Source organism: Typopeltis vanoorti, chromosome 22, assembly GCF_054136105.1.
Source record: "Typopeltis vanoorti isolate ZY-2024b chromosome 22, IOZ_Tvanoo_1.0, whole genome shotgun sequence".
In the NCBI taxonomy this organism is placed as follows: domain Eukaryota; kingdom Metazoa; phylum Arthropoda; class Arachnida; order Uropygi; family Thelyphonidae; genus Typopeltis; species Typopeltis vanoorti.
Genome location: NC_143570.1, coordinates 40,681,588 through 40,705,079, shown reverse-complemented (window position 1 = coordinate 40,705,079; position 23,492 = coordinate 40,681,588). Strand labels below are relative to the sequence as shown.

The 23,492-nt window shown below is 34.0% G+C and overlaps 1 protein-coding gene and 1 pseudogene across 1 annotated transcript in view; both read left to right on the top strand.

The window, feature by feature from the left end:
• The window catches only part of LOC150094345 (proto-oncogene tyrosine-protein kinase ROS-like), a 719,271-nt gene that overhangs the window by 399,324 nt on the left and 296,455 nt on the right, over positions 1-23,492 (top strand). Inside the window, exons 22-23 of the mRNA XM_090412445.1 lie at positions 5,608-5,746; positions 18,543-18,793. Coding sequence (XP_090268571.1) covers positions 5,608-5,746; positions 18,543-18,793 — 390 coding nt within the window. The remainder of the gene's footprint in view (positions 1-5,607; positions 5,747-18,542; positions 18,794-23,492) is intronic.
• Positions 6,456-7,917, top strand: LOC150094346 (DNA primase large subunit pseudogene; annotated as a pseudogene).

The window sequence follows — 23,492 nt, the reverse complement described above, 5'->3', positions numbered from 1 at the left end:
GGATTTTGTTAGATGCAGTGATTGTGACATTTATTCTCGATGAAGAATGAAAGACCTCCACAGAGCCATAGTAATATGTAGTCAACATAAGCAAATGCCCAGGACACTGATTGAGTGGAGGTGACACTCTACCTTGTTGCTGCTCTGGGTTATACTGTTATATTATTATACTAAGACCACATGGAGTCACAGACTCATCTAGGAGGCTAATACATGAATGCTATAGTTGGAGAAAATCATTTGTGATATAGTGAGATGTACTGCATGCAATATGCTAGTCTGTTTAAGATACACTAGAATGCAGAATTTGTCATTATTATTATTATTATTATTATTATTATTATTATTATTATTATTATTATCGCAGGACATCAATGGAGTCAAACACTCATTGTGGGAGATCCCTTTTGTCATACACACAGCTTACCTTACATGCATTTAAATTCTCTGCAGACTAGTGGCGGCCCGTGAAGTTTTAAGTGGGGTGCTGCCTATACAAAATAATTTTTAAAAAAATTATATTTTTCCTAATTAGTAACCAATTTATTAATAAATAAATTTGTAGATTTTTTTAAAATTATTTTGTATAGGCAGCACCCCCACTCAAAACTTCATGGGCCGCCACTGCTGCAGACACCATACTCTCAGGCAATGCATTCCATTCATTCACAACTCTCCATGCAAAAAACCTGCTTCTCATGCCCCTGCTCTTACCCTCCTTATAAAGCTTCCAGGGATGACCTCTTGTTTTCCCCTCCCATTTTGTGAAAAACTTCTTCAATATTAATCCTATAACAACCCCTTACTAATAACTTACTAACTTGTACATTTCAATCATATCGTTTCTCTTCCTTCTATTAACTAGACTTTGCAAATTGCATTGTCTCAAGTTTTCTTCATATTCAACGTTCCAGAGATAAAAACTATTTTGGTCAATCACCTCTGGACCCTCCCAGCATTTCTTCACCTTTTGAAAACCAGGTGACCAAATTTGTGCACAGTAGTCCATATGTAGCCTTATCAGAGCCTTTATACAATGGAACTGACTTGTATAAGTAAGGAGATTCATTTCCTTACTTATACAAGTCATATACTTATACATTTCCTGTTCTTCATTCCCAGAATTTGTTATGTTGTCCTCACAATTTTGAAAATATGCCCTCTAAATTTCAGATCCTTATCCAATCACCCCAGGATCTCTTATTTCCTGTACTTCCAATAAAATATCCCTACCAAGAGTTAATTCTACATCCCATCTTTGTTTTCCAAATTTTAAAACCTTGCATTTCATAACTTTGAACTGATGTGCACACTCCTGTGCCCATTCATCCAGTTTATTCAAGTCTTCTTGTAAGGTCACAACATCTGCTCTACTCATTGTAGTTCATTCCAATTCCGATCTTTTAACTAGACTAGATGAAAAAATTCATGAGAAAATACCCGGTTTGCAGAAGAAAAAAATCATCTTTCATCAGGACAATGCACCTGCTCACAAAGGTGTTTTGGCAATGGGAAAATTAAGGGATCTACGCTATGAATTGTTGGAACATCCACTCTGTACCCCAGATTTGGCTCCCTCTAATCAATAGGTGACTGCAGCTGTAGAGGGGTATTTTGCAGATCTTACTGAGAACCACTATAGGGACAGGATAATGGTACTGGAGCATTGCTGGAATAAATGTATTAGTCTTCAGTTTTTTTCATCTAGGGAGATTATGTTGAAAAATAAAAATAATTTTGAAATTATAAATTCATTTTTTCATTGTTAGGTTGAGAGCTTTTTAGACCACCCTCATATATATATATATATATATATATATATATATATATATATATATATATATATATATATATATATATATATATATATATATATATTTCACATGCAAAACTTTGTTTTGCTTGCTTTTAATTTCCTCTCATCGTTCATTCTACATATATGGCCAAATAGATGTAGCTTCCTTTTGATTATTTTCTGGATCAGGTTTTCTTTTGTTTGTATTTGTCTATATATTTCCTCACTGTTTACTTTTTGGATCCAGTTTATTCTGTTTTATTTATTTCGTATCCAAACACAAGTAGTACAGTAGTAAGTAAGTGGTACAACATGATTTACAACAAATTAGGATACATTACAATGAGATCAGCTGAAATTTGGTAGGTGAATTATACAGGGAATAATAATTAAATATGAAAAAAAGGAAACTATACATAACTTATATACAATGAACATGGTCAGATGTTCCTCCAGTATCTTGCACAATCAACTGCTCTTTCTGTACAGGATATAAGGTCCTCTTTTGCACAAGGTGATGGAAGAAAGGGACAAGAAAGAAGGTGTTCCATGGACTGGGTTGTCCCACACTCACAATCGTCTGGCCCCATTTGATGAGGTTTTGTTTGCAGTATCCTGTCATCCGGAGTCTGTTTAGGCTTTTCCAAGTATTCCAGTCCAAGTGGGCACCACATGGAAGATGTTCAGCTGTTGGGATACCAGTATTATTTTCAGGATATAGTGCAAGCCATTGTTGAAGTTTTGTCTCTGGGAGGTTTTTAGGTGGTTCAACAGTTGTCAGGAAGCTATGTCGGGATCTTAGTCTTTGGGGCACTGCGGTCTGGCCGAACAGTGGGTGGCGTTCATCATTTATTTGTCTGCTTCTTTCATCAACTGAGAATGCAGATCTTTGAATTGAAGGGGGTGCAATACCAGACAAAGTATGCAGGTCTTTTAGTGGTGTTGGTTTCAGGCATCCTGTAATTAATCAGCAGCTTTCGTTCAATACTGGATCAAGTTTTTCAGCATGGCAGTATCTGGACCATACTGGGCAGGCATATTCAGCAGAAGAATAGCAAAGGGCCAAGGCAGAAGATCTCAGTGTGCTAGGGTCTGCACCCCATTTGGAGGAGGTAAGCTTTCTTAGTATGTTGTTTCCTGCATTCACTTTTGCCTTTGTTTTTTCTAGGTGGGTTTTATATGAGAGGGTGCGATTGAGAGTCACACTGAGGCAGATTGGTTTCCAGGAATGTTCTATATTAGAACCTTCCCAAGAAATCTGTAGCTTCCTGTTGGCTTCCTTATTGTTAAGGTGGAAAAGGCCAGTCTGAGTTTTCAAGGGGTTTGGTTTAGTTGATTGCTGGTATAGTATGTGGTTAGACTATTTAAGGCAGGTGATAGAGTAGTTTTAATGAACTTGAAATTTTTTGACTGAGTAGCTATGGCAAGGTCATCAGCATAGATAAAATTTCTAGTTCCTGGAAAGATGGGGAGATCATTGACGTAGATGTTGAAAAGTAATGGTGATAACACTCTTCCCTGGGGGAGGTCATTTTTTTGGTGGTGCCAGCAGCTCTTCCTACCCCCAAGGTCCATGTAAAAGCATTTATTCTGTTGAAAGATATAAACAGCCAAGCACAAGCATTAGTTACAATAGCAGGTGTGACTGGAGATTGGTTTGCAACTAGTCAAGGTGCAAGACAAGGGAACCCAATATCATCAATCATCTTCATCACACATCTGGGAAGAACACTAGATAAGATTAAAGAAGGTGGAGGCATTTCAATAAATTGCATGAGAATAATGTACCTGATTGAAGAAGATGCAGAAAGTCTGGAATGGATACTGCAAACACTATACACAGAAGGAAAAAGATATGGGCTAAATGTCAATTTTGAAAAAACTAAAACAATGATATTTGGACAACAGGAGTTAATGAACAAAGTTACCATAGAAGGATTTCAACTGGAAAATGCGGAATACTTCACATATCTTGGATTCCACATCATACATGACTTGGGCCCAAAAAAAGGGGTAAAAATTAGAATAGCCAGAGCAACAGCTATCTTAAAAGCCATGGACAAAATATGGAAGAGCCAAGCTATAAAGATATACTTTGCTATTCATTTCTTCATTTGTTACCTTTTGCACCCATTTATTCATAGAATTTTTTTATAACATGTTCTTTTGAAAGCCAATATTCTTATAATACAAGAGCAGATATTACATCCATTCCAATGGCGATATTTGCATTAAATTTCTGCAGTATCCTAAACATCTCCAGTTCATCTACTTCCATTCCCACATTTCTCACTACACTATCTCTAAGTGGATGATACACCCTCACAAAGTGAATCACTCAGTAACTCAACTATTTCTTCTGAGTCTCTCACTTTCCTACCATCTTCTTTCATTAAGTTATTCTCTCATAGTCATTTTTTCCTTTTACTTGCCACACAGCAAAAGAATAATTTGATTATCTCATAATTTGATTTTGACTTCTTTACCATATTGCTCACTCAGAAGAGTGAGGTTATACTGCTCATGGGAGTTCTGATCACTTTTCTCTTTACATTCCTTCCCACAACATTTTTTTCCCCCAGCTCTTGCTTAATGATGCTACTCTTCCATTTAACTCTTACCAGTTTTATCCTCCTCACCTCCTCCTGGGTATAAAATCTGTAATATGTTTTATATGATTTCACAAAAATCATATAAAACAGAAATAGTACTAACTAAGATATCTGATAGTGTGATTCAAATTAATCTGATAATAGCATTGAAGAATGTGAATTAATTAGATATTAATTAACTCTAAATTGCTCGTTCAGTATCCATGTATCAATGATGATACCCTTTAGTGTAAAAGACTTAGATTCAAATCCCATCTTAGGATGTGAAGAATCTTTAGAAGTTTTCAAGCAATGGTGCGTTAGCCAGTCTGATATGGAGGTGGCAGGGTTTTTCCTTCCAGATGGTTTTTCATCCCAAAACAGGCAAACCAGCCAGAAGAATACATGCAATTCACAGATATATAGCATACAGGGCAGATTAAATTAACTGCTCTATTGTAAACGGTAATCAGGTCTGTAAGAAGCCAAGTTACTTGTCCATGACAAGCCACTATGGCTAACATAAAAGAAAAGATGGGATGGAATTCATTATAAAATTTTCTTTTCATAAAGTCTGGGAACAGAGTATTTTTTAACATCAATCCCTCCTGCCTTAGATGGTAGATAAATTTCACTGCCTGGTGTGAGACCACAACTCCACTTGGAGTCTTGAAGAAGTGACTTGAAAAAGTTCCATGTTTAGTTGCTAGAGCAAGGTTTTCGGATTAGCTAATTCTCATCCTATCCATGAGTGGAGTTTGCATTAAAAATAAATAAATTTTAAATAAAATAAAATAAAATTCAAACCTGTCATGCATCAGGACCAAAAGTTAACCTTCTTTTATGCTTCCTTGCTCTGGAAACCACCTATGGATTTCTTTTATGTTAGTATTTGAGCATTTGTTAAACAAGGGGGATGATGGTGGTGGTGTTGTTACACCAGGTGATGAAAATCACTAAGAAAAGCAGTTGAACTATTTTAACTGAATTTCAATATTAAGATCATTATAACAAATAATAACTTCTGTAAAATATATATACAGTGTAACAGAAATAAAAACAAATTTTGTAGTTTTTAAAGTAAAATTAGTATTTTTTAATTGAGTGAAGAGAAAATCAAGTTTAATGTTTATTTTATATTTTACTAACTCAGTTCTAGAGTATTTTATATTTATTATGAAGCTGATTTTCATTATTTCATGTCCTTTTTCTTTTACATAGGTTATTAAAGAAACATATTACAGATTTCCTTTCAAAAATTACTTGACTCCATATTCATCACTGACCCTGGCTATCAGAGCTTACACATTTTGGGCCTCATCAAAGCAGACTGTTGTTTCTTTATATTCTCCTATGTCAGGTAAGACTATTGTTTTCTACTTGAATGAGCTGTGTGAGTAAAGTAAAAGCCTAGAATGATGTTGACTTGTTACTCTGTGATGTAATATGGGTTTAGTCATGTCTTTCAGAAAAAAAGCATCATATATTGTTTAAGGAACTTAACAATGTATTTGTTACTAAATAAAATTATATACTTATTATCCTATATTTCGCTGAAGTGAAATTGGCATCATCAGGAGAAAATTCACTTGTGTTAGACACGTGCATGCAGGCACACTTCAGTAACAAACACAAGCAAACCAAAGATATACAGGAAGACCTAAAGTCCTACAATTATGCCACCTATTGAATTCGGTTGGGTGTTGTTGGGCTGACTGTCTGCTGATGAGGGTTTCCCATATGAGGGGGGAGTCTGATGCAACCATATTTGTTTAGTTTGAGATAATAGTTGGGAAGAGCTGCAACTGATTCGAGAAAAAGCCTCTCGAACTTGAATTTGTGTCAGTGGAGTAAGGTGACTTTTTTGCAATGGATCCATTGTTGGGTATCCAGGGCATCAGACTCTCCCCCCCCCATGGGAAATCCTTATCTGCCGACAGTCAGTCCAACGACCAAGAACGCTCAGCCGAAACCAATAGATAGCATAATTATAGGACTTTAGGTCTTTCTGTATCCCTCTGGTTTTCTCATCTTTGTTACTGAAGTATGTCGGGCGGGAAATATGTAGCATGTTTTTGATGTGTAGAATCACTTTTAAGGTAAAGTTAAAGTCTAAAATTGTTTTGAATTTCTTTAATTTGAAAAAAGTGGAGCTATGTTTTATTTTTGAGGTATGTGTGTGTATATATATATATAATATACCGAATGTATAGTATGAGAATGTGTTTTAGAGATGCTAATTAATGTTTACATGTGTATTTTGCTTGCAAGTACTCTTCACAAGCAATGCCTAATTTCTTCGCTCTGCAGCTGAATATTGTTAACTGACACTAAAGTTTGCAAAATGGAAATTATAAGTTCTAAACGAAGGAAAGCAGCAAAACTAACAGGAGAAAGTGAAGGAAGGACTTTATCCTCATACTTTGCAGCTGTATATACTACCTCCCACTGATAACGTTAGTTTAGAGGAGTTCGAGATGTTTGCCATTGAGAGATTGAAAGTTCTGCATACGGTTGAGAGAATTGGACAAAAATACGTCAAAGCTTCCCCAGATTATAAAGAAGCCTCGAAAAAAGATCTTAAAAAGCAAGATTTGGGATCCTTTATTAAAATCTTAGGAGATCAAGAGATCAATGATCAGACTTATGATGACCGTAGAAAAGACCATATTTCACATTTTATATTGAGCTTGGCTTATTGTAGAACGGAGGAACTTCGAAAGTGGTTTATTACTCAGGAATTGGAATTATTTAGATTTCGTTTCACATCAGAGACTTCAAGCAGCATTAAATATTTCTTGGAACTTAATCATTTGGATTATTATATAATTTCCAGTCCAGAAAAAAATAGCATTTATAAAAAGTTAGTAGATTCATCCTTTGGTCTCTCAAAAGCTAAGGTTGATGATATCGTATATTACAAGGTTCCATTTACTGAGGTTTTGGATCTAGTCCAAAACAGAAGAGTATATTTACAGGATGGATATGCTTTTATTCCTGAGATGGACTTAGTTTCTGTTGTGCTGAATGTGTTTCGGAGTCATTTATCACATTCGTTAGCTTTATCCAGAACATCCTTTCCTTTGTGTATGCAGACATTACGTGAATCTTTAAAAAGGACTCATCATATGCATCACTATGGGCATATTCAGTATGGATTATTTTTGAAAGGCATTGGCCTCAGTTTAGAAGGTTCTTTAAAGTTTTGGAGAATAGAATTTTCCAAAACAGTTGATTTGGATACATTTGAAAAGCAGTATGCTTATAATATTAGATACAACTATGGAAAAGAAAGAAAAAAAGCAAACTATACTCCTTATAGTTGTGTTAAAATCATTATGTCTAACCCACCAGGAGATGTTCATGGATGCCCCTTTCAAGCATGCTGATGCAAATACTCTACACAAAAAGCTCCAAAATCTTCAGATCGGTAACTCAGAAATTAAAGAGGTGATGAATTTAGTAAACAAAGGTCACTATCAGTTAGCATGTACCCGTTATTTTGAAGTGACACACAGTGGTGCCTGTTGACCAAGCTGTTAATCATCCTAACCATATTTTGAGGAGAGTCAGAAAATTAGAAATGGTAGTAGAAAGGAATGGGAGGAAAAAGCTTCAAGACCAGTCACTGCTCTATAGACTGGAATGAAGAGATAGCAACTGGAAGTAAAGAAAATGAGTTTCTTGAGTTTTTGAGGGATAACTACCTCAGACAGTATGTAACAGAGGGCACATGAGGATTAAGGGTCTTGGATTTGGTCATCTCATCGGAGGATGTAATTATCAATGAGGTGTCAAATCATCCACCAATTGGTGAAAGTGACCATGAGGTGATTACCTGGGTGGTTGCCAGCAGTGCAAGGACCCCTGTGAAAAAAGGGTATATGTGGAACTACAAGGGGGGGGGGAGTGATTATGAAGAGCTCAGGAGACAGCTTGCAGGTGTAGCATGGAATCAGGAGTTAGCTGGAAAAGAGATCAATGCAGCTTGGGGGATTTTCAAAAACTATTTAGTAGATGCAATGTCTAAATGTATACCACGGGTGAGAAGATTAAATAAGGTGGGTGTGAGATGGATGAATAAAGAGATTAAGCATGCGATACAGAGAAAAAGGGCATTGTGGAGGCAGCATAAGAGAAGTGGAAGTAACCAATTTCATGAGGTCTACAAAGACCAGGCAAGGAGGGTGACTTGGTTGGTGAGAGTAGCTAAAGAGAGGTATGAACAGCAGTAAGCTAATGAAGCCAAAAAGAATCCTAGGGAGTTCTTTCGATATGTAGCCAGCAAAAGAAAGAATGATTATGGAAGGATGACATTGATTGGAGGAAATGGTATAAAGACAGCTGATGCAGAATGTGTGGCAGAGATACTTAATGAGCAGTTCATAAAGATCTTTAAATCTTGTAAATGTGACTTCATGGAGAGATTGAGAGCAGTTGATGATGGGGAGGAGAGACTGACTGTAAGTGAGCAAGAGGTGTTTGGGGAGTTGGGTAAACTAGATATAAATAAGGCTGTGGGACTTGATAATATATCACTGCGTATTCTGAAGGAATGTGCCAGAGAGTTGACACCTGCCTTGACATATTTTTTTAATACGAGTCTTGCACTTGGTCAAGTTCCTAAAGAGTGGAAGGAGGGCAAGATTGTGCCACTTCATAAAGGAGGTGATCAAAATCAAGCATCAAATTATAGGCCTATCTGTGTGTCAGGTGTTGTGGTTAAGTTGTTGGAGAAGCTTGTGAGAACTGGAATCCAGAGTTGGGTTGACAACAATGGTATTATCTTTGATGGACAGCATAGATTTGCTAAAGGGAGGTCATATTTTAGTAATCTACTTACTTATTACAATAAAGTAACTGCTTCCTTGGACAGAAGAGAAGGATGCACAGTAATATACTTAGATTTCGCAAAGACTTTTGATAGAGTACCTCATGATAAATTGATAGTCAAACTAGAGCAGATGGGGTTGGATATTAGACTGGTGCATTGGATTGGAGATTTGTTGTCTGATAGGTATCAACAAGTTGTGTATGGGGGAGTGATGTCAAGGAAAAGTAAAGTAACTAGTGGAGTGCCTCAGAGGTCTGTTTTAGGGCCATTACTGTTTAACTTGTATATTAATGATATTGGTGAAGATTTGGATGGGGATATTCAGTTGTTTGCAGATGATGCAAAGTTGGGACGAACCATAAAGAGTAGTGAAGATGTTGTGGCCTTGCAATTAGATTTGAATAAACTGAGTGATTGGGCAAGCAAATGGGGATGTGAGTTCAATGTTGCAAAATGTAAGGTTTTAAAATTTGGAAAACAAAGATGGGATGCAGAATTTATGCTTGGTGAGAATATATATTGTTGGAAGTAGAGGAAATAAGAGATCTGGGGGGTGATAGTGGATAAGGATCTGAAATTTAGGGGACACATCGCCAAAATTGTGAAGACAATACAAAGACTTCTGGGATGATGTGGAGGACACTGACGTGTAGAAGTAGGGAGATTCTTGTTCCATTGTGTAAGGCTTTGATTAGGCCACACATGGACTATTGTTCCCAGATTTGGTCACCTGGTTTTCAGAAGGATGAAGAGATGTTGGAAAGGGTCCAAAGGCGACTGACTAAGGTAGTTTCTGACCTCTGGAATGTTGAGTATGAGGAAAGATTGAGAAGATGGAGAAGTTCTACAGAGAATAGTGGGAGATCAGGGGAGAACCAGAGGTCATCCCTGGAAACTGTATAAAGCGGGTGTGAGTAGGGGAGTGAGAGGCAGGTTTTTTTCTTGCAGAGTTGTGAATGATTGGAATGCCTTGCCTGAGAGTGTGGTGTCTACAAGGAGTTTGAGTGAGTTTAAGACACGGTATGATGAGATGTGTGTGTGATAAAAGGACCTCCCAGATGAGTCTTTGACTCCATGAGGTCTTGTTTATTAATAATAATAATGTCCGCATGCAAGTGTCTAATACAAGTGTATTTTTCCCTGATGATGCCAGTTTCACTTTAGCGAAATATAGGATAATAAATAAATAATTTTATTTATTAACAAATATGTTGTTAAGTTCCCTAAACAATATATGATGCTGGAGAATCAATGTATAAACCTAAACATTAGGCTTTCAGAAAAAAGATCTTAACTAGAGAATAATTCATCCACAATCAACACATTTGTGAATATATATATATATATATATATATATGCTAAACAGCATTGTGAATATAAAAAAAATTTTTTTTTTTCCCTCTAGTGTTTATAAAATTTTATTGATGGAAGTTTTTTCACTTGGCTATGCTACCAGTTATATATTTAGTTTAATCCTTTATTCAAGTGTAAGCAAACAAAGTTTGCGGCTGAAGTATTTTCAGGACTGGGGCAACTGGTGGCAAAGATGGTATAAGTTCTCATCAGTTGCCTTACTATCCCATAATGCAAGCCATATATCCTTACAGACATGTATCTTGCTATGCATTAAGGAAGGGTCACTACCCAGATTGGTTTTGACCTTTATTGAGGTCTCATCAGTGGCAGCCAGACTCAGAGGTGGTGATACTAAGGTGGAAGTAATGGAGCAGTCATATTTCCATATGCCAGTTGCCAAAAGGTGTCATACCTTATTATTAAAATTCTCTGGATTAGAGATGAGTTGATGGAAGTTTTTTTACTTGGCTATGCTACCAATTATATATTTGGTTTAATCCTTTATCCAAGTGTAAGCAAACAAAGTTTTATTCTTCTCACATAACGAAAAACCAAAAGTATTTAGCCAAACATTTTTAATTATGGTTCTGTGTATACAGCCATGATAGGTCTTGCACTTAGGAAAGTTGGAGGTAAGTGCCAAAATACAAAATATCAATAATGCTGTTCTTATTATGATTGGAATAAGAACACTAAAGAATACATACATAAGTGCAGCATTTCTAAACATTGTCTCCCCTGGTTTTGAATACACTTGGTCAGCAGTGCACACATTTTGCACAGCTTTTTAAAAGCTGGTAGCCTTTCATACTGCTATTGAACAGTCCAAACAAGGCAACATGGTCAAATGGAGCAAGAGTACACACACACATGCACGCACGCACTGTTTTGATGATACTCCGAAATCTTCATGTGAGATCAGATATCTGTTTTTGCACTGGTTTACAGTTCTAGCCTCTCCTGATATAATCACATCACAAACATAGCCTACTTTATCTCCAAAACTCTTTGCTAAAACATTAATTACTTCAAACCTACAACTCTAAACACTGTATAATTCATCATCTGCCATTCCTTAAAATATTGTTCTCACATATAGGTTTATATACCAAAGGCTTCTCTAAATATGCTTAATGCTTCCAGAAGAGGTTAATTGGTGATCTCTCTTTCTCTTAAAATATCATTCTAGATACTTTTATTATGTTTCTGATTTATAATTTTTGATTATGTTTATGGGAACTATTCTGCTGAATTCACTACTATTATTCCTCCACTTTCCTCAAGCCTGGGAACATATAAGCAACTTCTGGACAACATTTGTTCGCTGTCCAATTCCAAGCATTCTGAAACAACTTCCCATTCTCCTCTTTCATTCCATCTACTCCTGTGTTTTGGAATAGTATTTTCCACAGAGTTATATATATGAATAAAAGTTAGGCAAATCATGATCATATTGTATTCTCTCTGAATCTAATGTAAATGCATAATCATCATCTGCTCATTTGAAATTCACTATATTCAACTCCTGTGTTGAAAATTTTGGCAGTATAAAGTTATCTAAAAACTACAGAGAGATTACTTAAGGGTCAGAGTTTGATAACTGAGAGGAGACTGCCACATAAGGAGTTCAGAAGACTGACTAGGGATTCTGACCTTATGTCTAATCCTTACTTTCATGCCCTTTATGCTGTATATCCTGGCAGGCATCTGCCTGGATACCGAACAAACTATGAGCTGGCCATTTAGGACAAAGAAATAACCAAATTTGATTCTTTATTGACTTAAACCAAAACAGAATGAATGATACAACATGATGAAATTTCATGGTGGTAGGAAAACCAGGGCTCCTACTGTATTTCTCAGGGAATCAGGATGAAGAGCGAACAGTCACCTACTGGAACAAAGTCAAACTCAGCATCAGCATAATTCAAGTACCATTGGTGTAAGAAGTAGCATATAAACATAATTGGTATTACTGGGACAGTGAAGACAAAAAAGGAGATACCCTGCTAAATAATCAATATAATATTTTATATTCAGGCAATACTGATCAGGGTAAAATAAGGAGTAGTTATAGCATTCAACACCAAACATGGAGATAAATATATTGATTGGAATGCCATTTCAAGTAAAGCAATATGGACACATTTCAAAATGGGAAATTGGACAATGAAACTTAGTTTTGTTTATGGTCCCTTAGATCAGGGGTCAGCAATTGGTGGCCCGTAGGCCGCATGCAGCCCAAATGTGTATTTTTGGTGGCCCATAAAAATTTGACCATACTTACATGGCATGTGGTGCGTATATTGAATTACTTAAATAATACATTTTATAATATGAATAAACAGTCTGAAACACTGCCAATTTCCAGAATTCTTAATAGAAATAGAATCGGAGTATAAGGACGTTATCTACTACTCAGCTGTTAGATGGGTAAGTAGAGGTGCTGTGCTAAAAAGATTTTTTAATTTACCTGAAGAAATAGATATTTTCATGACAGAACATGAAAATACTGTCCCACAACTATTGGACAAAAAATGGTATAAAAGTTTTTGAAGACAAACTATGTCTGTTTAAGAAACATACAATGGAAGAAAATCTGCATCATTATATATGTTGCAAATCTGCATCTACAGTTGGATGGCAAACACAGAAGGAAACTTTTGTTGGTATTTTTGAAATTTTACAAATGGAATTTTCAACAAGATTTGTAAATTTTCATAAAAATAGCATTGAAATGCGATTATTTTTGAACCCTTTTAATGTCGACATTGATGACATAACAAACCATCTACAGGTGGAAGTTTTGGATTTACAACACAATGAAACATTAAAGAATGCATTTTTGTTAGAAAATATCCAAAAATTTTATTGATGCTTACCAAAAAATTTGAAGGATTAATCATTTCCACAAAGAAGATGATAGTCACATTTGGAAGCACATACATTTGTGAACAAGCATTTTCTGTCATGAGTTTTAAATAAAATAAATTTTCTTCTTGACTGACTGATGAATGTTTGCATGCTTCGATTCGAATTTGCACCTCAGGTTATAAAGTGGATATAAATAATTTGGCTAAGGGAAAACAATCACAAAAGTCACATTAAACAAGGAGACACACACATATTGTGATGCATTAATTATATTACTTTGTTTTTAGATGATAATAATTTTTCATTGAGTTTCATTTTCATGCTTGTTTCATATCTCGTACTTGAAATATTTCTGTGTTTTTAAGATTGATATAATAAAAATTGATAACTTAAGTATTTTTTTCACTTGCTATTTTCTCTTAATTAAGCGCTTGCGGCCTGATTATTAAAAATAAAAGTTGAATGTGGCCTGCGAGTCTGAAAAGGTTGCCGACCCCTGCCTTAGCTGGCTCATAAGAAATTGAAAAAATTTTTGAGGATCATCATTTCATTTTTATTTATAGCAGCCACCTTCTCTATGAATAAAAATGAAATGATGATCCTTGTTGGAGATATAAACAGTGTAGTAAGAAATTAATACCAGACTTATAGCAATGTTTGTGGAAAATTTGGAATAAAGGGCAAGAAGCTAAGAATAATGCTAAGTACCTGCTGGATTTCTGTTCAGGACATTGACTCATCATTACTAATACCATGTGCACAAATTCACATGGAGAAATTCACATGGTCTGCCACTTTTAATCTAGTTTGTTTTTGAACTAGTTTAGGTTTAAATATAGAGTTAATTACACCTTTTATTTTTAAATATTTTGCAATTTTTTAGGTTTGGTAAGAATACAGAAAATAAATATCATGGAGGCAAAATGCTCCAGATATTCTTGAAAGGCATCAAAGATTAAAATGGAGAAGATAACGATATAATGAAGTTATATAAAGCTACTCTGGATGTCAGGAGTAATTATTTTAAAAGATGGTTAAATGAACTGGGTAGTGACAGACCAGTGGCAGAAAATATTGAAGATGAATGTAATCCAGAATATATATCAGTAATTGAAGTAAAAAAAAAGCCATCAGACACACCTGAAATGTGGAAAGGCAGCTGGTATAGATGATATTCGGCCAAAAATATTCAAATATACAGGTATAACAATTTTACAGTGGCTACTCAGCATATTTTAGAAGGCATGTTCTGAAGGTGGAATTCCAGATGATCGGATTATATCCATTTTTTTAAAAAGGGAAATTACACTTAATGCAGGAATTATAGAGGAATTTCTCTACTAAATGTTCCAGTTAAAATTTGTGATGAGGCTAAAAAATTTGTAGAAAGGAAATTTGGAGAAGACCACATGCAGAATTCAGGCCAAAGGCAGGTTATCAGAACCAGATTTTCACTTGAACACAGATAGTTGAGAAAGTGTCATTAATCATGATATCAGTATTGGAGATATTCAGTTTAGCTCTTTGCTTTATGGAGATGATGATATACTCCTGAATAAGTTCAGTACAAGTTTTCAAGATTCTTTGATTTGGGTTGAATACCTCCTCTAAGAAATTTGGTATGAAAATAAGCAATGAAGTACAAAAACTATGAAAATAGCAGGAATGTGGATGATGTCAGCTTTATCCTAAATGGAAATGTTATCATCAACGACAGATTTTGTACTTCTGGGGGGCAGGTATAGTACACCCACCATTTGTAGATCTCTGTTTGGCATTTTGCCAAGAATAGTTGATCCATGCTGAAGAGGAGAAAGAAATGAAGGATGTACGAATTGGTCGCCAACATGTGAAATCGCATGCTTTCTTGTCTGTCGCTGTACTAGTAGTAGCTTGATTTTTGTTGTCGCTTTTTTGCATTTTTTTTTATTATTAATTTGTATGATGGATCCAGTACAGTCAACAAGTTTTGTTGTTAAACATTTCAGTAGCTCTTGCAAAAGAATATTGAATAATGTGCTGACATTCTGCGAAAAAGAATCGTTAAAAGGCAGTCTCCTTGTCCCCCTTTCTCAAGTCATAAAATGTGCAAGTGCAATTGTGGGCGTATCGGGGTCGACTGTTAAAAGAATTCGTAGGGAATCAAAAGGTGAAGGTAAGCCAAAATTTAAATCTCCTAAAAAAAAGCACCAGAGAAAGAAAACCATCGAAACTGTAGCTTTGAATGATTTTGATGTAGACATTATAAGAACTATTCACGAATTTTACATACACGAGAAAAGAGTGCCAACTGTTCCGAAATTGATTCCTGTGCTTAAAGAAAAAATTAATTCTCCTTGGAAAAGAGAAACTTTAAGGAAAATACTTCATGAAATCAGATTTTGTTTTAATGCTATTGCTATATTAATGCTATTGAGTATGTTTGGGCAGAAGTGTAAAGTTTCATTCGCCATCGCAACATAACTGGGGATATTGACATGTCAAAACTTTTTAAGCTTTCAGAACAGGTGATTGAAAGCATTATTCAAAACTAGGAAAAATATTGCTCTCATGTCACCTCATTGGAAAATATGTATTGGGACAGAGACGGAATTATCGAAGAATTATGCGAACCTTTGGTGATCAGTTTAAGTGAAAGTGATGGTGATTCGGACACCGATTCAGATGACTATGAAGATTAAAAGGATTTGATAATGGTAATTTTTTCCAACTTTTTTTTGCATGGGTTTGTTAAAAGAGGCACAACAAGTCATAAATAATTAATCAGTTTAGGACATTAAAGTGTCTCAGTTCTCTCAACTGTAAGTTTAGAATATCTAAGTTCGTTTGAAAAAAATTTCTGTTTTTCTGTATAATTATTTTTATTTTATAGAAAACTTTCTTAAAAATAAATTTTGTTAAATTTTGTTTTATGCTATACCTTTTTTTAATTTTCTTAATACTCTACATCCATTTTTCCAACTGTTATACAAGCAAAATAGTTACACTTTAAAAACTACAATTTTTGTAAAAGAAAAGCTAAATTTTCTGACCTGTAATAATAAACAAACTCATCCCAAAAGATGGATTGATTATCCAATTATTGGGATGGATTCTCCTTTTTGGGACATGCGCAGAAGTGTCGAAGGGTCTCTAATCTGTGAGCGAACTATACAAGATATTACAATTAGTGCTACTTGAAAAAGTTCCGTCATTACTAACTTCCTGTTAACACAGTTTTCCACCAAATTATTATTATTATTATTATTTTGTGACATCTTCAAGGAGTCCAAAGACTTATTGAAGGAGGGAACCTTCTCTACAACTCTTCGTCTCCATCACTTAATCCACAACTACTACTACACCAAACCACTACTACCATCATCATCTATACCAATACCATCTAGCGCCAACCACTACTGCTGGTATTTTTTTTATCTGCATTGTGCAATTAATCTGTTATCTTTAAATAGTCTTGATAGTCTTGAATCTTGATAGACTTTGTGTTTCCTAGGAAGAACCTCCCGCGATGAGTCTTTTGACTCCATGCAGGCCTGAATAATAATAATAATAATAATAAACAAAATCTGATAATACTTTAATATTATCAGATTTTATATTTCTTACTGTATCAATCCACCTAGTATGTAGTCTTCCTCTCGGTCTTTTTCCTGCCATCATGGTAAAAAAGAGCTTTTTTTTTCTAATCTTTCCCTCCTATTCTGTTTAAGTGCCCATACTACCTGAGATTAGCTATGTTCACACATTACTGAATGCTAGCAATGCCAACTTCTTTCCTAATAGCTTCCTTTTTAATACAGTTCTGCTGAATTTGGCCACTTCTGTAATCCTTCTCAGAACAGATTACAGATTACTGAAAAAGATTACTTCTGCAATCTTTTTATCGTCTTTGATCAAGTGTTTTATTTCTAATCCAGCTCTCAGATCCATATGTTAAAATTGATTTGAACAGTTGTATATAGCTAGTTTAATGTTTTGACTGAATTCTGTTTTATTCCAGATAAATTTATTCACTTGCCTTCCTACTATACTAGCATTGCTAATTCTGTTGTTTAATTCAATGTTTAAATTGCTGTTGTTGCTAAAAATTATGCCTAAATAACTGACATGTTTTATTTGTTCTATAGGTTCTCCATTCAAGATACAGCTTGATGCTTTCTGTGTTCCTGCCTATTTTCATAGTCTTTGTCTTTTTATTGTTATCTCTCTCTCTCTCTCTCTTTCTCTCTTTCTCATTATCATCTAGTCCTATTAATTTTCCGCTTTTCATTTTTGCGTTACTCATAGCATATGTAGCCTCACTCTCATCCAACACTTTGCTTGACCAACAACCTCACTAAAATTCACACTTGCATTATCTTATCTTTAGTCATTCAGCTCACTTCTCTTTCTTCTTACTTTCTCCACACTTCTAGCACTCACTTCCCAAACTCTTTTGACACATGCACTCACAAGTTTCACAAATCTTTCCCTATGCAAAGTCAACACATTTCACATATGTTGCAATGAACAAAATCACACATATTAAAGTTGTTCTATGCTTGGTGCTGTGATGTAAAAGAGCATACTTATTACTATAATATCTTTTAAAACATAAACAAATGCTCATAAAAATAATTATCCATAAAAAATGAATCCGGTGTGGCTAATTATTTTTAAGAACAACTTATATTTCGTCTCCTAGAATTCCAACAAGTAACTCTGTGTACTCTCTATCAAAAAAAAAAAAAAAAAAAAAAAGTTGTTTAGAAGCATGGCAAAGTATTTAGAGAGAAAGCAGATGGCAGTCCACCTACCTTCTTTCTACATGGCATCTACTGTTAGGCATAGTGGTATTCCAGCTTTATGAATTTTGAGAAATCCATGTAATCTACGAGTGATCAAATGTAATGATTTAAGGTTTGTTTGTTGTTGTTTTTTACCAGTTCACCTGATCAACTAAATATGTAAACAAAAGATTTTTTCAAAAATATTTATAATTTTATAATATTATAATTTCTTGTCAAATTACAAATTTCTATATTAAATAATAAATTATATTAGTATTCTCTGAAAAGTTGTATGATTAAGTTTCTCTGTAACTGCATTATAGCACCATCACATCCCACAAATCCACGAATTTTTATATCTCACAAAGCATCACCTCTTCGAAATACTCGTCAGATTGATGCAGAATTTCGGTGGGCCACACCACAAAGGCCAAATGGAATTATTGCTGGCTATAAAGTCAGTTGCTGGTTTGTCCAAGATGATTTTAGTATTGATGTTTGTGGAGATCAGATTTCTGAAAAATTGAAATTTCAACTTAGTGACCTGTTTCCTGACACCACTTATTATTTTCAGGTAATTTATTTTGTTTTTGACTATTATATAATTATTTGAACTAGTTAACATTTAATTAACAAATTACATTTAATAAGAATGCTTTCATTGACATAAAATATAACTAATAAGCATTTCACTCCTGTAACTTTTTTTTTTTAAATAAAACAAATAAATCTATCTAGTACAATAAAAATCAAGAACAGTTCACATGGTGATGTTATTTACATCTTCAGAATTAATAAAGTAAAATCATAAAATAAAGTGAGATAAGACTCAGAGTTGTAATTTTTAAAATCAATAGTTAGCTATTTAAATTTAAAAAGAAAATTTTGTCCCAGCTCAGATTTCAAATCTGGAACCCCAAAAGCCCTTATGTTGAAGAATATCATTACCTTCCATGGCATGCAGGTATTTATTGCTGCATGAGATTTCCTTGCAGACAAAATGATAACATGAACAACTTTTTTGTACATTTTTTAAAAATTACTTTGCTATTACATCAAATTTAATAAAATTAATAGTCTTACTATTACGAGTAGATAAAAATCTTACAGAAATGAAAGTATTTTAATATTTTCTATTTTACACACTGAAAATATGGTACTTCATGCATAATGAAGTTATAAGTTTATTAATGCAACATGATTATAGGTTAATTATCAGATGATCAGCCATGCTTTTTTTATTTTGTTACTATTATTTTTTAAAGGAAATATATATTGAAACAGAACTATTATATTTTTTGTTGACAGTTTGATACCAGATTATTTTCACCATAGTACCACTGCAGATTCATCTGGGCTATTGGTATGCAAAATAAACTTGTGAGATGGATAGGAGAGTGGCAGAAAAACAGGTATGAAAGTTGTTATTATTATATGGGCCACTCCAAGGAATCAGAAGATTCGATGCAGGAGTCAGCTGTGCCTTTCTGTGGCGTGATCTACTTTCATTAGTAACTGTGAAAAACAGGAGACATTTCACTTCACAGGATATCTTCCTAATAAGGAGAAATGCTATCTAGACCTACACATAACTATTATTATAACTATAATTTTAAACCAAAACACACATGCCACAGTAAAAAAATTTAATTATTAATCACAAATATTTATTTTTACATATAGTAAAATATTAGCAGTGTGAGCTGAAGAACAATAATAAAAAGTTAATTAAAAAAATATTAAACAATAATTGAATACAAAAAAATATAACATAATGTATGTAGTTATAATATAATTGTCTACGCATGCCATTACATAGTAGCTTGGATAAAATACTATTTGGAAAAAAAAAAAAAAAAAAAAAAAAAATATATATATATATATATATATATATATATATATATATATACTGCAAACACACTTACACAGAAGGAAAAAGATATGGACTAAATGTCAATTTTGAAAAAACTAAAGCAATAATATTCGGACAGCAGGAGTTACTGAACAGTTACCATTGAAGGATTTCAACTGGAAAATGTGGAACACTTCACATATCTTGGATGCCACATGATTCATGACTTGGACCCAAAAAAGGGGTAAAAAATTAGAATAGCCAGAGCAACAGCTATCTTAAAAGCCATGGACAAAATATGGAAGAGCCAAGCTATAAAGATATACACTAAACTGTGCATTGTGGAAACCTGTATCTTCAGCAGCATGCGCTATAGATGTGAGGCCTGGGTACTCCTGAGAGAATCTGAAAGGAGGATATTAGCATTCGAGAGGAAATGTTATAGAAAGATCTTGAGGATAAGCTGGATCCAGAAAGTGAACAATGAGAAAATCTATAGATGAATACAACCAAAAGAAAACCTGATACAGAAAATAATCAAAAGGAAACTACTTCTGTTTAGCCATATATGTAGAATGAACGATGAGAGAAAATTCAAAACGTTGCTGTTTGGAATGATTGAAGGAAAAAACAAAAGAGCAAGACCAAACAATATATATATATATATATATATATTAATGCAATTGAGGATAACAATTCCCAAACTTTTGGAACAGAAAGGCAGTCATTATGATTAAGGTTAAGATGAGAGAATGATTCTTCAGCACTTTCTTTTAATAAACATTCTAATTTAAGTGTACAGTTATGCAAAAGCTAGGTACTATCCCATCGGACATATTCTGAGAGGGAATGGAATCATCAGAGATGTCATCGAAGGAAAAATAGACAGAAAATGACCCAGATACTTGACAAAGATTATAAAAAAAGTGTAATAGTCTTATGAATAATTGTCAAGAAAAAAATTCAACATAATGAACAGATCGAGTTCACCAAACAAAAGGTACGCAATCTCGAAGGTTTAAAATGCAAAAAAAGCTAGTTATTTAAGCCATCTGACTTTTTTAAAAAGATGTAGAGACAATAGCGTGATCCCAAAATTTCTTCGTTTGAAACAATATTATAAAACTAGACAAGCCAACTTGATTTACCAATGAACTTCGTATGCTCTTCTTAGAGAAAGAAAGAGTAAGGAAAACAATGCTAGATGACATGCTCAATGGAGACAGGTAAACAACCTTGAAAGAGAAGGCTCCGAACAGAAGAGAGTGGAAGGAAAGTTTCTGCTACTAAAAGAAGAACCTGCTCACTTGCAGAATAATAATAAAGAAGAAGAAGATCCTTATATTTGATCTTTTTTCAAAGAAAGTGCTGAAGCAAAGCTGCTTCAGCACTTTCTTTGAAGTAGGCTGATAACAGGTGAATTATGTTCCTACAAAGTTCAGATGCAAGAGTAAAATAGCAGCAATTTTTTGGAGGCAGTATGGGGTGAGGTGGAGATTGATAGGAAGAGGGTCCTTTCATTCAGTAAAATTAAATGATGAACAGTACTCATTATATATAATTTATGCAGTTGGCAACCATTTAAGATAAAACTTTAATAATTAAATGAATTATTTTTAAAATATTATTAAAAATATAAAATTAAATATTAAAATTAAATTAAAATTAAAAATTATAAAATATTATTAAAAAATAAAAATTGAATATTATAATTATTAATCATTTAATTTAATTTTAAATTATTAAAATTTTTATCTCAAACAGTTGTTGACTCCATAAATCATATATAATAACAGGAAGAGATATTTAGTTGGATGTTACTATAGGCAGGGAATGTGGAGAGTGTTGATGAGGACATGTATAGGCAACCTGGGTTAGAGAACAAGGGAAGGGTGATCATTTTGGACAATTGTAATTATGGTGATATAGATTGGAATGAAGTGATAGTTAAGACTATTACACTTTTTTTATAATCTTTGTCAAGTAGCTTTATTTTATCCTCCTACATGTTTCGCCAATCTTTTTCTATTGGCATCCTCAGGGAATACAAACTAGTAAGCTAAAATGAAGGTTACAGACTAGGTTATAACTGATGGTTCTAATTCATACAAAAAATTGGTATTGTGCGTGACAATGTGCGTGTCTCGTTAACGTGATTTATTCATTATGGCTCATTATGTAATTGTTATGAAAGTTCATTTCTTTGATGTTTAATGATCTGATAAAAGTTTTCCAAATTTCTGATAAAATTAGACCTTGATTCTTGTTTAGGTTTTCAGTTTTATGGGCGACTGTAGCTATACAGTATACGACAGACAAGGATGACCTACTAATGGAATTAACCACAATATCCAGAGAACTTTCTTTAAATGGTTACCCAAAAAGACTCTATAACAAGATTCTCTTTACTGATATACCACATCGACAACGTGATGACGTCCAATACATCAGTACAATTACGATTCCTTTTGTCAGCAACCTTTCCAAAAAATTAGCTAACCTTTTTAAACCACATAAGATCAGAGTGGCATTCTAACCAATCAACACTATTCAGAAATTTTTAAGATCACCGAAAGATCCTCACCCATTCTACAAGTACTCTGGAGTATATAATATACCTTGCTCATGTGGTATTAGTTACGTAAGTCAGACCTCTAGAAGCTTTGAAACGAGAAAGAAAGAACACATAGGATATGTCAGAAATAACAGACACGACATTTCAGGCCTTTCATGCCACTTTGCCTCTACTAACCATCACATTGAGTGGGATAAGAACCTTATGCCATACATAGAAGATAACTACCATTCAAGAACCTTTAAAGAAGCAGCTACAGTCGCCCATAAAACTGAAAACCTAAACAAGAATCAAAGTCTAATTTTACCAGAAATTTGGAAAACTTTTATCAGATCATTAAACATCAAAGAAATGAACTTCCATAACAATTACGTAATGAGCCATAACGAATAAATCACGTTAACGATACACGCACATTGTCACGCACAATACCAATTTTTTGTATGAATTAGAACCATCAGTTATAACCTAGTCTGTAACCTTCATTTTAGCTTACTAGTTTGTATTCCCTGAGGATGCCAATAGAAAAAGATTGGCAAAACATGTAGGAGGATAAAATAAAGCTACTTGACAAAGATTATAAAAAAAGTGTAATAGTCTTATGAATAATTGTCAAGAAAAAAATTCAACATAATGAACAGATCAACGAGTTCACCAAACAAAAGGTACGCAATCTTGAAGGTTTAAAATGCAAAAAAAGCTAGTTATTTAAGCCATCTGACTTTTTTAAAAAGATGTAGAGACAATAGCGTGATCCCAAAATTTCTTTGTTTGAAACAATATTATAAAACTAGACAAGCCAACTTGATTTACCAACGAACTTCGTATGCTCTTCTTAGAGAAAGA